Source organism: Hylaeus volcanicus, chromosome 4 (genome assembly GCF_026283585.1).
Source record: "Hylaeus volcanicus isolate JK05 chromosome 4, UHH_iyHylVolc1.0_haploid, whole genome shotgun sequence".
Taxonomy (NCBI): domain Eukaryota; kingdom Metazoa; phylum Arthropoda; class Insecta; order Hymenoptera; family Colletidae; genus Hylaeus; species Hylaeus volcanicus.
The window spans coordinates 22,978,817-22,990,703 of NC_071979.1; the positions used below are offsets into that span (position 1 = coordinate 22,978,817).

Consider the following 11,887-nt stretch of genomic DNA (forward strand, 5'->3'; position numbering starts at 1 on the left):
CAAAATGCTTTCGCGATGAATTCGATATTTAATAATAAATTTCTCGGAGATTTCACGGTTGATGTATGCGAGGTTAATCGATCACAATTAACGAATATTAAATAAACTCGCTTATTGAGCGTTCGGAAAAATCGTGTACCTTTTCCAATCGAATCTTTCTGGAATTTTTTTTAACGAACAGTTTACAATTTCTAACCGTTCCGATATTTGCCTATTATTTAAAAATCGTTCATTCCTATTTTAAAATTGACAAGACCCGGCGCGCGTAACGAGACACCGAATTAATTAATCCATTTGCGCTCGAACGAGCGAGAAAAGATTCATTAACGACGAACAAATTGCGGTTTGGATACGAACGAGGCCTCGATCTCACGATCTAAAATGGTAACGATGGGAATCAACGATCCATCTTCACGAGGAACTGTATTCCTGAAAGTGTCGTGTGCGATAGTAGGTCAGGAATAGGTTTATCTAAATACACAGGGTGTCCAACAGTACGTGAACACTGATCCTAGAATTTTAACGATCTTTGGAAACTTATTCGACGAAACTTGATAAAATATGTATGTATGTTTATTTCATTTTAAAGAAGACCCAAGACTATTTTTAAGAATAAATCATTTACTCGTTTCACTTGTGGTCAACAGTCTCAAAGACATCGAGTATAATGTGAATTTTGTATAATAATTTTAGTTACTTTGAATTTATCATCGAACACCGAATCGGTCTGAACATATTACGGAACACCCAGTATATTTGCCTTGCACTTCGGCAAGGTGGAGAAACGCAACGTGAAGTAGGCATTATTTTCATTATTTTGCCTCTCATTATGCGTGGCGTAAAAACTCAGCGAGTTGCTTTTCCATCGGTAAACAAGAACAATTTGGCGGGTTGCAAGCTTTTCCTTCCGCTTTAATAATTCGCGGTTGAAAAAAGTTCCAGTCGCACCGAATACAGTTACAGGAAACTGAACTCCGTTTCTTGCTTTTTCAACTCTGGCTACGGATACAATTTTTTTCTGTCGTTTCTTTTTTTTGTAAACAAAAGAATATTTAATATCTCCAGCTTAAAAAGAATTTTGATAAAATAGTTATAATACGAATAGTTTTTGCGCCGTTCGTTTAATTGCCACTGCTTAAGTTTGCATCTATTTTATTTTTACTCTGTTCTAATAATTGTACGTAGCTTCGCACGTAGATTCGTATAAAAAGTTTGCAGCGGAGTATCTGGCGCCTTTTTACTTTCTTATCGTCGCGTTAAAGTCTACGATACATGCAAATTTCAGCACGTGAAACATGCCAAGTATTCAACTAATATTTATAAAAAGTCTAGCGTGTTTTTGTCGAGTTACATGAAATAGTAAACGGAGTTCCATGAAATAGTAAATAATAACCTGAACAAATTTTCTATTAAGAATTTCCGAATTGTTCGGTACTCGAATTTTATTAATTTTATTAACACTTAAATCCCTCGGTTACATAATTAATTTCAAACGAAGCGTGTAATGTTCGCTGCGCTGAAACGATGGAAATCAGAAAATTCGATGCGACGATGTCAACAAAGTATTATTCCGATACAATTAGAATCCTGCAAATATTTGCAAACGACGAGTGAAATCGTTTTGCGCGATCGCAGGATTAAATTCATTTCATTAAGCTAAAATGCTTGTCGAGTGCCGCGCACTCAAAACGTGATTGACGATACATCAGTCAGCCGCAGTCGTCGATACTTGTTTAATGCGGAACGTTTCAATTTCGATTGTTTTAATTAAATTTTATCGGCACTTTAAACTCGTTTCCACGAGGCGAGATGTTTGCTGGTAATTACGCATCCTCGATGCAACTAACATTAATCTGTACCGATATTCACGGTAAACCAAGAAAATAAAGTAATAAAGAAACATGCAAGGTGTGAACTCACCCGTCACGCGATCGAGATGACTCCAAAACAGCAGAAAGGTCACTGCAACGAGGGTCAGCGAATTCAAAAACGACCTCCTCCCTGACGGCGTCATGTTCAGGTCCTCTTCTTCGTCCCGGGTCACGGCCTAGCCTCGCACATGTCTGAAATTATGTATTTACTGTGAGTCGTCGACAAACACCGTGGTCAGTGCACCGTGACGTTGCATCTTCGCCGACTGAACTGGATGCAACGTGCATCCGATACAAACGGCTGATGCATCGCGCGGTTCCAGTAAAAGGCGCGCCAAAGCGTAACGATGCAGGCTTATGGCGGGGCTTACACGTGCTGAGATTGTTGACGCCAAGACTGTATCGCTACGCCAGTTTCATGACAATAATAACAGCACTGGAACTATGGCTCTTGCAGAGATTGTATTCCATTCAAAACCCGGTAAAAACTGTATATTTTTAAAGCTTTCACTCTTTCACTTCCACCTTTGCATGGAGGAATTTTATGTTTGTGAGCTTCCAGAGGTTTTATTATTAATAAAGAAGGAATGAATCACCATATTTTTGTAGGCGAGAACATTGCCAGAAATTGTAGAGACTGTATTAACAAAGAAGGAACGAATCGCCATATTTTTGTAGACAAGGACATTGTTAGCAGGTTGATCGACGTTTTTTCAGATGCAACGAAACTGACGCCATTTAAATGAGCAGAATTCTGTACATAAATAGTCAACGCCATGGTATTTCTATGTGCAAGAAAACCGGGGCCAGTCGAAGGTGCCGATAAAATCCTCGCACGTGGAAAGCCCGCATTACGCTCGAGCGGGAATGGCTAGGCGCTCCGTACTCCGTAGCGCAATTAGGTTCACGATCAGCGAGGTTAGGAGGCTCTCCTCTGTTTACGGTACCGGTTAGACTTAAGTCGGTTAGAAAACGATGTAACCCACGTTCGAGGCGTAACAACGCTCGCATTGAGAGGGAAGCGAGGCTGCGTTCGCCGTGCAATTAAGTTCAAGTTAAAGAGAAAGCACCAGGCATCCCTGGGTGTAATACATTCACGTCCGCGGCAGGATCGTGTAATTGTTCCCGCGGTGAAATTGTATAAATTAGGCGGGAACTCGCGAAACCCGTGTATGGCCTCTGAAAAATCGATGGAATGCGTGAAAATGAAATCCTTCGCCAGGAAAAGTTCACATGGTGGAAAAATAAAATTAGATTCCATTGAAGAATTTCACCAAAGAAACGCGGAAACAAAGGAGACGATCTTTGGAAGTTTTCGAGAGAAGTTTACTTGACAAGTATCATAAATCTAAACATGTTCATTTTCGAAAACGAAATGCCCTCTAGGAATTAATAAAGGTATTTAAACTCTAAGTGGAATTATAGAAAACTTCTACTCCGCTGATAGATCAAATATTTTCCTCAATCTGTATTTAAATATTTTTTAGTAATACGTAAGCTTGATAAAAATTGTCTATTTAATTTTATTGTTAATATTAATGCTAAGAATAAACAACACAAGCAGAGTCCACACATTGAATTTTCATAATTTCATATAAACAAGAAATTATTCCAAAGGTTACGTCAAAATTAATTAAGATGGCAATCTTTCGCTGGAACAGCAACGAACAGTATGTATATACATAATTATTAAGTTCCTATAATTACATGCTGCTATTACAGCATTAGTCACGGTGAAGAAGGAACTCACGAATGTAGTGTAAGTAAAGCGCAATGATTTATGCGTCCAACAAAGGTGTGAAAGTTTGTTTCCGCAGCAATAAGCGAAACTTGAGGAAGTATGTATGTTATGAATTTCAAGAAAAGTGATTTTAATCTCTCGAATGGAGATCAAGGTGCAAGGTTCATTATATTCAACGCAGGAGATATACTCGGATTAAGACACTTGAAGTTTTTAATATTATTATAGACCATCTTAAAGCGTTTGCATAAAATGAAAAAAGTAAATGGAGGTGTAATATGAATTACACAAACAATTTATCTATAAGAAGCAAGATGGTGATTCGACATCAATTACATCGTAAAAAGTATCCACTTAAATTTCAATATTTAAAAATAATATGAAGTGAAATCTTATTATATATTTGCTACTATTGTCAAAATAACCACAAGTATTTTTTTTTCAGTGAAATCTTCTAAATCGTGTAAAATATAAATTGGAGACATTTATTTATCATGGAAGTTGATCGAGTGCAGGCTGTTACAAAATTGCGCCATCAATTGTGTCGGAATATTAAGAACTGGACGACAAATTATGATGAAAATCTCCGTCGAAGTTTTTGCACTACGCGATTTCACTTTCGACGGTGCTGGTAACCGTAGCTCGAACAAATTGGCGTTACAGGAGTTGTTGCTGTCAATCAATCCGACGTACTCCGGATAACTTTAAACTAGATTGAGAACTTTTGCACGGTTTCGGAAAAGAAATCTAATTTCCATTTTTATCGATCCCATCAGTCGCTGTCTACAACTGTTCGGTGTAAATTGTCTATTATAATTCGCAGCACGCGGAAAAGGATCCTGATGATCTGTTTACTGTTGGAGATTCATTCCGTGAAAGGAGACTTAGAGAAATGGTCGTAATTAAAGATAATATGTCAACTGTAGATATTTACGTACTTATAACGAAGACAAATATTCAAAACTACACAATTCATAAACATATAGAATATAAAATACAAAATACACGTTGCAACATTTAGGAGTCGAAGCATCAATTTAAGTCTCTGCTCTTCACCTGTGTATATGAAAATATGGATTTCCATTACCATATTTCAGACTAGTAATAACAGTTTCAAAGATGAACGAGGAATTGTGATTTCGATAGAATAAAATAGAGCGGTACAATTATAGACTGTACACAAATAGATTGTATTAATAGGTCAATGGGCGAATATTCAGAGCAGTGTGTCGCGAGTAACGTGACAATGGATTACAGTTCTTACTCCAGTTGTTTACACGGGACATAAAATAGAAAATCATCCCTGCGACAGTTATACATGCGGCTAGTCTCTCAGGAGAATCGGCCCGTCACAGACAGACCTGAGCACTCTTGAAATAACATTATTAGAAATACCATTTCAGACAACAACACGTTATTCCATTTCACGGTTGTTTCATTCTAAAAATACGACAACGATGTTTTATTTCATGATATAACTCTGAAAATATTCCTGCAGACAAAATAATGCAGTAACAAAATACTCTAGAATATGTACGTGTGCAAATGGTGCAAATTTACGCTCCTCGTATAAATACACTATAATACATAAAATATAAATACACTAGAAACGTAAACACAAGTGCACCCCTACAAATAATTTCAATTAACTCGATCTGAATATATTTAAACTTCTTTTAAAATATCTAACGTTTCCTAACAAATTCTTCGTGTTTCTACTTATTTACCCATTTGATCTTCCACGTCAGTTATTATAAATTCCATTGCCAACGAAACCCTCCACCAGGCGTGAAAACGCTATAAATAACAACCGATCGATGACCAAGTAGCATAAATTTCGTGTCACCATAGACCCCATGGATCATCGATCACGGAGCGCGAAGGCGAAGCCGAGGAACAGGCGGAGAAAACTGGAGACCGCGAGAAAGAGAGTGGAAAGGGGGGAATCGGGCACAAGTGAAATACCGAACCTACTTTAAAGTAGCGAAGGAATGAAAGCCGTATAAATTTCAGCGCACCAAGTGCAAGGACGGCTCGCGGCGCTTTCTACGGTGGAGACGATCTCGATCCGATTAACGGCCACTGAGGGAAACAGAGGCGGATAGGCTGCCTTAAGCGAACTCTATTCCGGGATTATTATCGGGGACTCCCAGACCCCCGTCCGCCCCCGCACGCGAACAAAGAGTAACAGTTTCAGGACGTTTCGCGCGCCACGAAAAGACGGCATTTGTCCTGCTACAAAGTTCCTCTTTCAACAGGACAATGGAACGCGGTGCTTCGAGGATCCTTCAAGGATACTGATTGACTCCTCCTTCGTTACTTGTCCAGAGGTTTTTCGAACGGCAAGAACGCTCAGACACGGGATTGCAGGACGATCAATCTTGATCGCGCGTGTCAGCGGCACACTTGGAAGCGTGCGGTCCATTCCGATTCAAATCGATGGCATCTGTGTCTGCTGCCAGGGATCTTGCTGGAATCGCGGTATACTGCGATCCACGAAAAGTTAGGCGGGGGGTTTAAGTCATCGGTTTGATGATTTCGAAGCGGTTTGGAAAGTAGAGGCTCCCAAAGTTGGCTTTCGTAGAAAAAAGATCCTTTGAAAATAAATTTTTATTGATTTGTGTACAAATCAAATTTACGATTAGGTAGACACTGTACAAAATTACTACCTGGTATCGTAATAACAAGGATTTAATCCTCCAAGAAGAAAATTATATTCCCGAAAAAATTGTTCAAATGAATTCTTGTGAATTGTTTGTAAATCATACCACTGCTTTGAGACACAATTGATACAGGTGGTACGACGAACCAGAGATGAGGGGCGTAGATAATGGATATGTGAGTTCAGAGTCACTCGGGGTTAATAAGAAGCTTCTAAACGGCGTAACGACACTTCCGTTCAGGCCTACGGAGACTAGCAAGCTAAACTTTCGCTCAATTACGTGTTTCGTGTTGCGCGAGTGAACGGTATCTGTTTTAATGGCGCGAGCGCACGCCTTCGGCCGTCGTGTTACCCTGGAGAACCGTAACGCGTTAAACTGTGCACCGGGAAACCTTATGGTTTTCCACGTTTCTTAAAATTTCAGGCATTTAGTGGTGTCGTACAGCGTGTTTCATAACATTGGTGGTTAGGATCGCCACCTGTCCTGCTTTCTCACGTTCGTGTACTGCTATTGCCAAGAACTAGAAGAATGATCCTGATTTGCTTATTTGTTTTTGCTTATATCAAATATTATTGAAATTGTATCGTATCTGTCTATAATAAAATGCTAGTACTTGTCATTCTTTGGACATCATAAATTTATTTAAATCTCGTGTGAATTCAAATTAATTCTCATACATTTAATTATACTATAAAAGTTTGTGTAAACGAAACTTAAATTCCACGTAAATGTACTTTAAATCGCACGAATTCTAATTCAATTCTAATAATTTATATAAATTTATACAATTTCTTATCTTACAAAAGTTAAGGATACGAGTGTAAATTTATAAATGAAACATCTATAAAGTTGCAAAATCAAACATCATCGTATAGAAGTCAATACATCGAGGCTCGACTCTCGATTGGCCAATACCGCAAGCTCCGCTAATTTATACAAATTATTATGTACATTCATTTCATACGATTCCCACGATCTAGACCTGCTTAAATCACGAGGAAGTTAACTAGATCCATGGAAATTAACGGTTAGCATAAATTCTTCCATCGCGTTCCCTGCGTGCTGTGTGCGTGTAACTGGCAATTAAAGGTTAAACACTGTGTTGCATACTACCAGCAGTTGTTACGTTAAACGAGGTGAAACCTACGGGTTCAAAACAGCTGTCGAGGAATAATAGAAATGCCTGGGATGTTTAAACGTGTACGAAGAAACGTGGGGAAGCGTGAGTACAAACGAACAAGGAACACGCGTTGTCTCCGCGTTCTTCGGTTCTCTCATTATTCTAATCCCCTTACTGTCAAACCATTTCGGCCTCTGTTTGTGAAAACTGTCGAGACTGTTTATGAGGCAAATAGCAGGTGCTTGGATAACTCTCTCCACCTTAAATATATTCGCTGTTTTGGGTAATAAGACGAGTTACTGCTTGGAGGACGTTGCGAGACTTCGAGGAAGACATTGTACGGAGGAGTTGATTCTGGATACTCTACAATATTTTACGATTCGTGAACATGCACTTTATTTAATTATAACAAAATATCTATCAAAAAGGAAGATATTAAATCGAAACAAATTTTGATTTCAATTTAAAACGAAAGTGAAGATATGACTGATAGATACAAGACTTCCAATGATATAATGAATGCTGATTGCCAGTGATATTTAATAAATTGATTTCCATAATCGTATTTGAACAACATGCTGTCATGGTTCATTGAATCACACTTTATCGCGTTTATCGTCACGCGAGATGTTGTCTCGAACATCTCCGAAGATTTGTTTTCACCGACAGGATGAATAATCGTTCATCAGAAATATGTGCACCATGATCAGCATGTAACTGTAGTTCCCTAAGGAACGTGAAATTGTGTAGCGTTCTAAGGTTGTAATACCTTCGCGTAGAATGTTGCCACAGCAAAGAAAATAATTGCAACGACGTAAGGTGATTGAACGCGTGTCAACCGCTTCTCTCAGCATTCAACGAATTTTTACGTCTTTTAAAGCATCCTTTATTTAAGAACGAACTAACTTGGCAAAAGTACTGATTTGGAAGAGTATCGTTCTACATAAAATGTGCTCCGTGCATTGTAACCTATAGCTAACAGATAATAAAACGACGTTATAATGAATTCCTCCTGTGCAGATTTCAAGGAACGTGAGATTTGACTTTCATTATTTCATAATTCTGTTCGCTCGATTTATTTTTTTACGCGCAGTAAAACTCGAATGAGTTCCTGAGCAATTACCCAATTGCAGTTCCCCCAGTGCGAATCACGCAAAATTTCTGTTTGTTACAGTCAGGAATGAAGTTCATGAATATGAACGCGAATTATGTGCAATCGTTATTGCAATTTACATTTATTCCTGCCACTGTATCATGTTCGGTTAATTGCAAAACAGGAAACCAAGGGTCATAAAAGAAACCCAACAACCAAATGGGCAAACTCTACTCGCGAACTTTAATTGAAAATAAATAAATTGACTTATTTAAATACAAAAAAAAGTGTTCTATCTAATTTGAATCAGTTTCATCAGGGAGAGAAAATTAACATCGGAGGCAATTACCAAGCGTATAAAATAATCCATTCCCTGTACGAATGTTTAAAAATGATGTTACTGCACGTGATTATCTCACTTCTCTTCGTCACTTGAATTATTTCGCGCCGTGTATAATTTACGAGTCCTGAAAGTAACGGTACATCAATTTTCGAGGTTAGGTTTAAGAGCAGTTTCCGGTTGAACCCTGACTTTACGCAATTAGGGAATTACTCTGTTATGACGTGTTCACTTTTTCCTAATACAATTAATAGAGACGTTGTAATGATAATAATCAATCACAGATCTTCGTCCAGCTTGCTATCATGTGCCGAACTAGTACCTGACGTGCGACACCTACGATACTTCCTCACAAATCATTTCCAATCCTAACACGCTAGTTTGCAAGTGTGTTAAGGACGTTTTCCCAAGTCAGGGCTTATCAAAGACACAATGACAGGACTTCCCTCTAGAGGTACCTATAGTTGCCTCTGGAGGTTCCTCCAGTTATCACTATAGGACACCTCTCTGACCCCTTTCCTGCAAGTACCCAATTCTCTTCAAATTTCTATGTAAATAGGACCAATCTCTGAATGCCCTGCGTCTAAAAAATTGTAAGTAAGATTAAAATAATTGGCAACTCTGATGCCACTGTAGCTACATCGTTATCCTGTCGAAGCCTCAACGACACTTGGTTAAGGAACGTAGGTTAATATTATCTGACAAGTTTAAGAAGCCCTGTAGTAGCCTTCCCAACGAGTCCTCTTAATAGGTGAGTCGATGGAACCCTTACCAACCCCGACAATAAAGTCACAGTGTCTATATGTAACCTCTGATTCTGGACGTTCCGCCGATTATCATTAAAGGACAACTCTCTGACCCCTTTCCTGCAAGTACCCAATTCTCTTCTATGTACATAGGGCCAATCTCTGAATGTCCTACGTCTAAAAAATTGTAAGTAAGATTAAAATAATTGGCAACTCTGATGCTACTGTAGCTACATCGTTATCCTGTCGAAGCCTCAACGACACTTGGTTAAGGAACGCAGGTAAATATTATCCTCTAGTAGCCTTCCCAACGAGTCCTCCTAACAGGCGAGTCGACGGAACCGTTACCAACCCCAACAATAAAATCAAAGTGTCTATACGCAGCCTCTGGTGTACTGACCTTCGCTCAGTCTATGCTCCAACGAATGGAACCGACGCTTGTCGTCGGTGCCCTGTGACACCGCAGTGGTCCGATGGGTATATAAACACACCAAGTGCAAGGACACAGCACGGCACTCGTCATCCGAATGACTCGTCCCGATTTTCCGCGCGCGTTCTAATAAGGTAGCCCGAATTTCGCCAGGTCCCTCGACGAATCGCGCCCTCCCTCTCAGGTTGCAGCTGCAAGTAGCCACCGAGGAGGTCTAAAACTTTCGCCCAGTTTCGCGTTTCACGTTTCACTGACGACTGGCATTGGCCGCGGTTCGAACTCGCCGTACGTCCACCACTATCTATCCGCTAGGTTCCCCACGAGGAAGGCCCCCCCTAGGACTTTCAGCTCGGTTAAGCAGAGGTGTATCGTTTCCTGGCCTGGTTGGCTGGCGCTACCGACTACGACCCGTTGCCTACGTGCCCCGAAGGAAGGAACAGGCAAATGGTTCGGACGCGTGTACACCTTCGTATATCCACCGTTTACCCCCCTTTCGCGCGGAGGACGTTCGTCCTTTCGCTTTCAGCGGCCACTGACCACCGCGTGTCCGCGCCACTTCAGCGTCTTGGGCTCCACGGCGTCCTCGAGGTGACAGCTACAACTATGGAGGCTTTGATTTGTTAAAGAGAGGCGAATCTAGAATCGAGAATTTAGTGGGTAGAGTACGGTAAATTCGTAGTATATAGAATTTTGGTTCGAGCTTTTGTCGAGGAAGGTGTGAGCAACTAAGTCACTAAAAGAGACAGCAATCCTAGAATACACTTGTTCACGTGTGCTCCAAGAGATTATCCAAAGGTCGGTACCTATGCCTGAAGGCCATACCCGACCCCACCCGAAGGTGATGGGTTTGTAGAACGACAAACGGGCGCCTAATAACTGATTATTAGTACCAGTTACCACTGGTAGGGGTTCTTATTCTAACGAACCCACACAAGCCGACCGGGAAAGAAAATGGAAAGACAAGCCCTATCCATTATTACACTTCATCGAGGCAAGTACTCGGAAATCTAGTAAAACTCCAGTCTCCAGCAATTGTAAGGAGTTTTGCTCTAGGGCCCTCTTGTTCTGGGGACCCCAGGGGACGGACCCCTACTTGTTCACGTGTGTCACGCCCTATCATCCTCGTCATCCGATATTCTATCTATTTCCGGTACCCCAGATAACACTCCGAAAACCTAACAAAGAACCACGCGTATCAAGCATGCAATTATTCATCTGCTCTCACGTGTTGCCACTTCATCACGCAGGACTTCGACCATTCCCTGCAAACAGAACAACACTCCAAAAACCTGGTAGAAGTCACGTACGGCACATGTATATAATAGCCCGTGCCAGGAAAAATAAAGCAGTTCTGTATCTTAACCGAAACGCTGCGCGTCGTTATTACTGCATCAAAAATGTTTGAGAAATGGCCCTCTTTGCGTTACTTCAACGTGATTTCTAGAGCACGAGCAACCGAAAATTAAACATCGATCTAAAACGCTTGGAGATCAACCGTCCTCGTGATACTTTAATTGTTAGAACGGAATCAATGGGCCACTCAAGCCCACAGACGCATCTTCACCTCGTACTCCAACCGCTCCTTTGAGTAAGCCTGTAGACACACTCTCTGCCTTTGGAGTCAACTAACATAGCGTGACGCATAAGCAGGGAAGTAGCCTTGAGCGACCAGTTGGTTCTGTTCCGACTGTAATTACCTGCTTGTAGCAATTAGTGGATCGTCGCTTTTCCATTTCCTTCCGTTCCATCCACCTACGACTAAGTATACGGTAATAGAAGAGGTTAATGTGTCGAATTGATTAGCAATATGTAGACAAGACAGAATTACTCCCTACTGTGATTATATGTAATTTGATCGATTCGTTTTTTTTTTTTTGTTTTTT

At 40.4% G+C, this 11,887-nt stretch overlaps 1 protein-coding gene across 1 annotated transcript in view; it reads right to left on the reverse strand.

Annotated features, from left to right (window-relative positions):
- The window catches only part of LOC128875191 (cadherin-89D), a 45,959-nt gene extending 35,844 nt beyond the window's left edge, over window positions 1-10,115 (reverse strand). Inside the window, exons 1-2 of the mRNA XM_054120578.1 lie at window positions 9,975-10,115; window positions 1,921-2,063 (exon numbers count right to left, since the gene is read on the reverse strand). Of these exons, the coding sequence (XP_053976553.1) occupies window positions 1,921-2,014 (94 nt within the window). The 5' untranslated portion in view covers window positions 2,015-2,063; window positions 9,975-10,115. The remainder of the gene's footprint in view (window positions 1-1,920; window positions 2,064-9,974) is intronic.
- Between the last annotated feature and the right edge of the window lie 1,772 nt (window positions 10,116-11,887).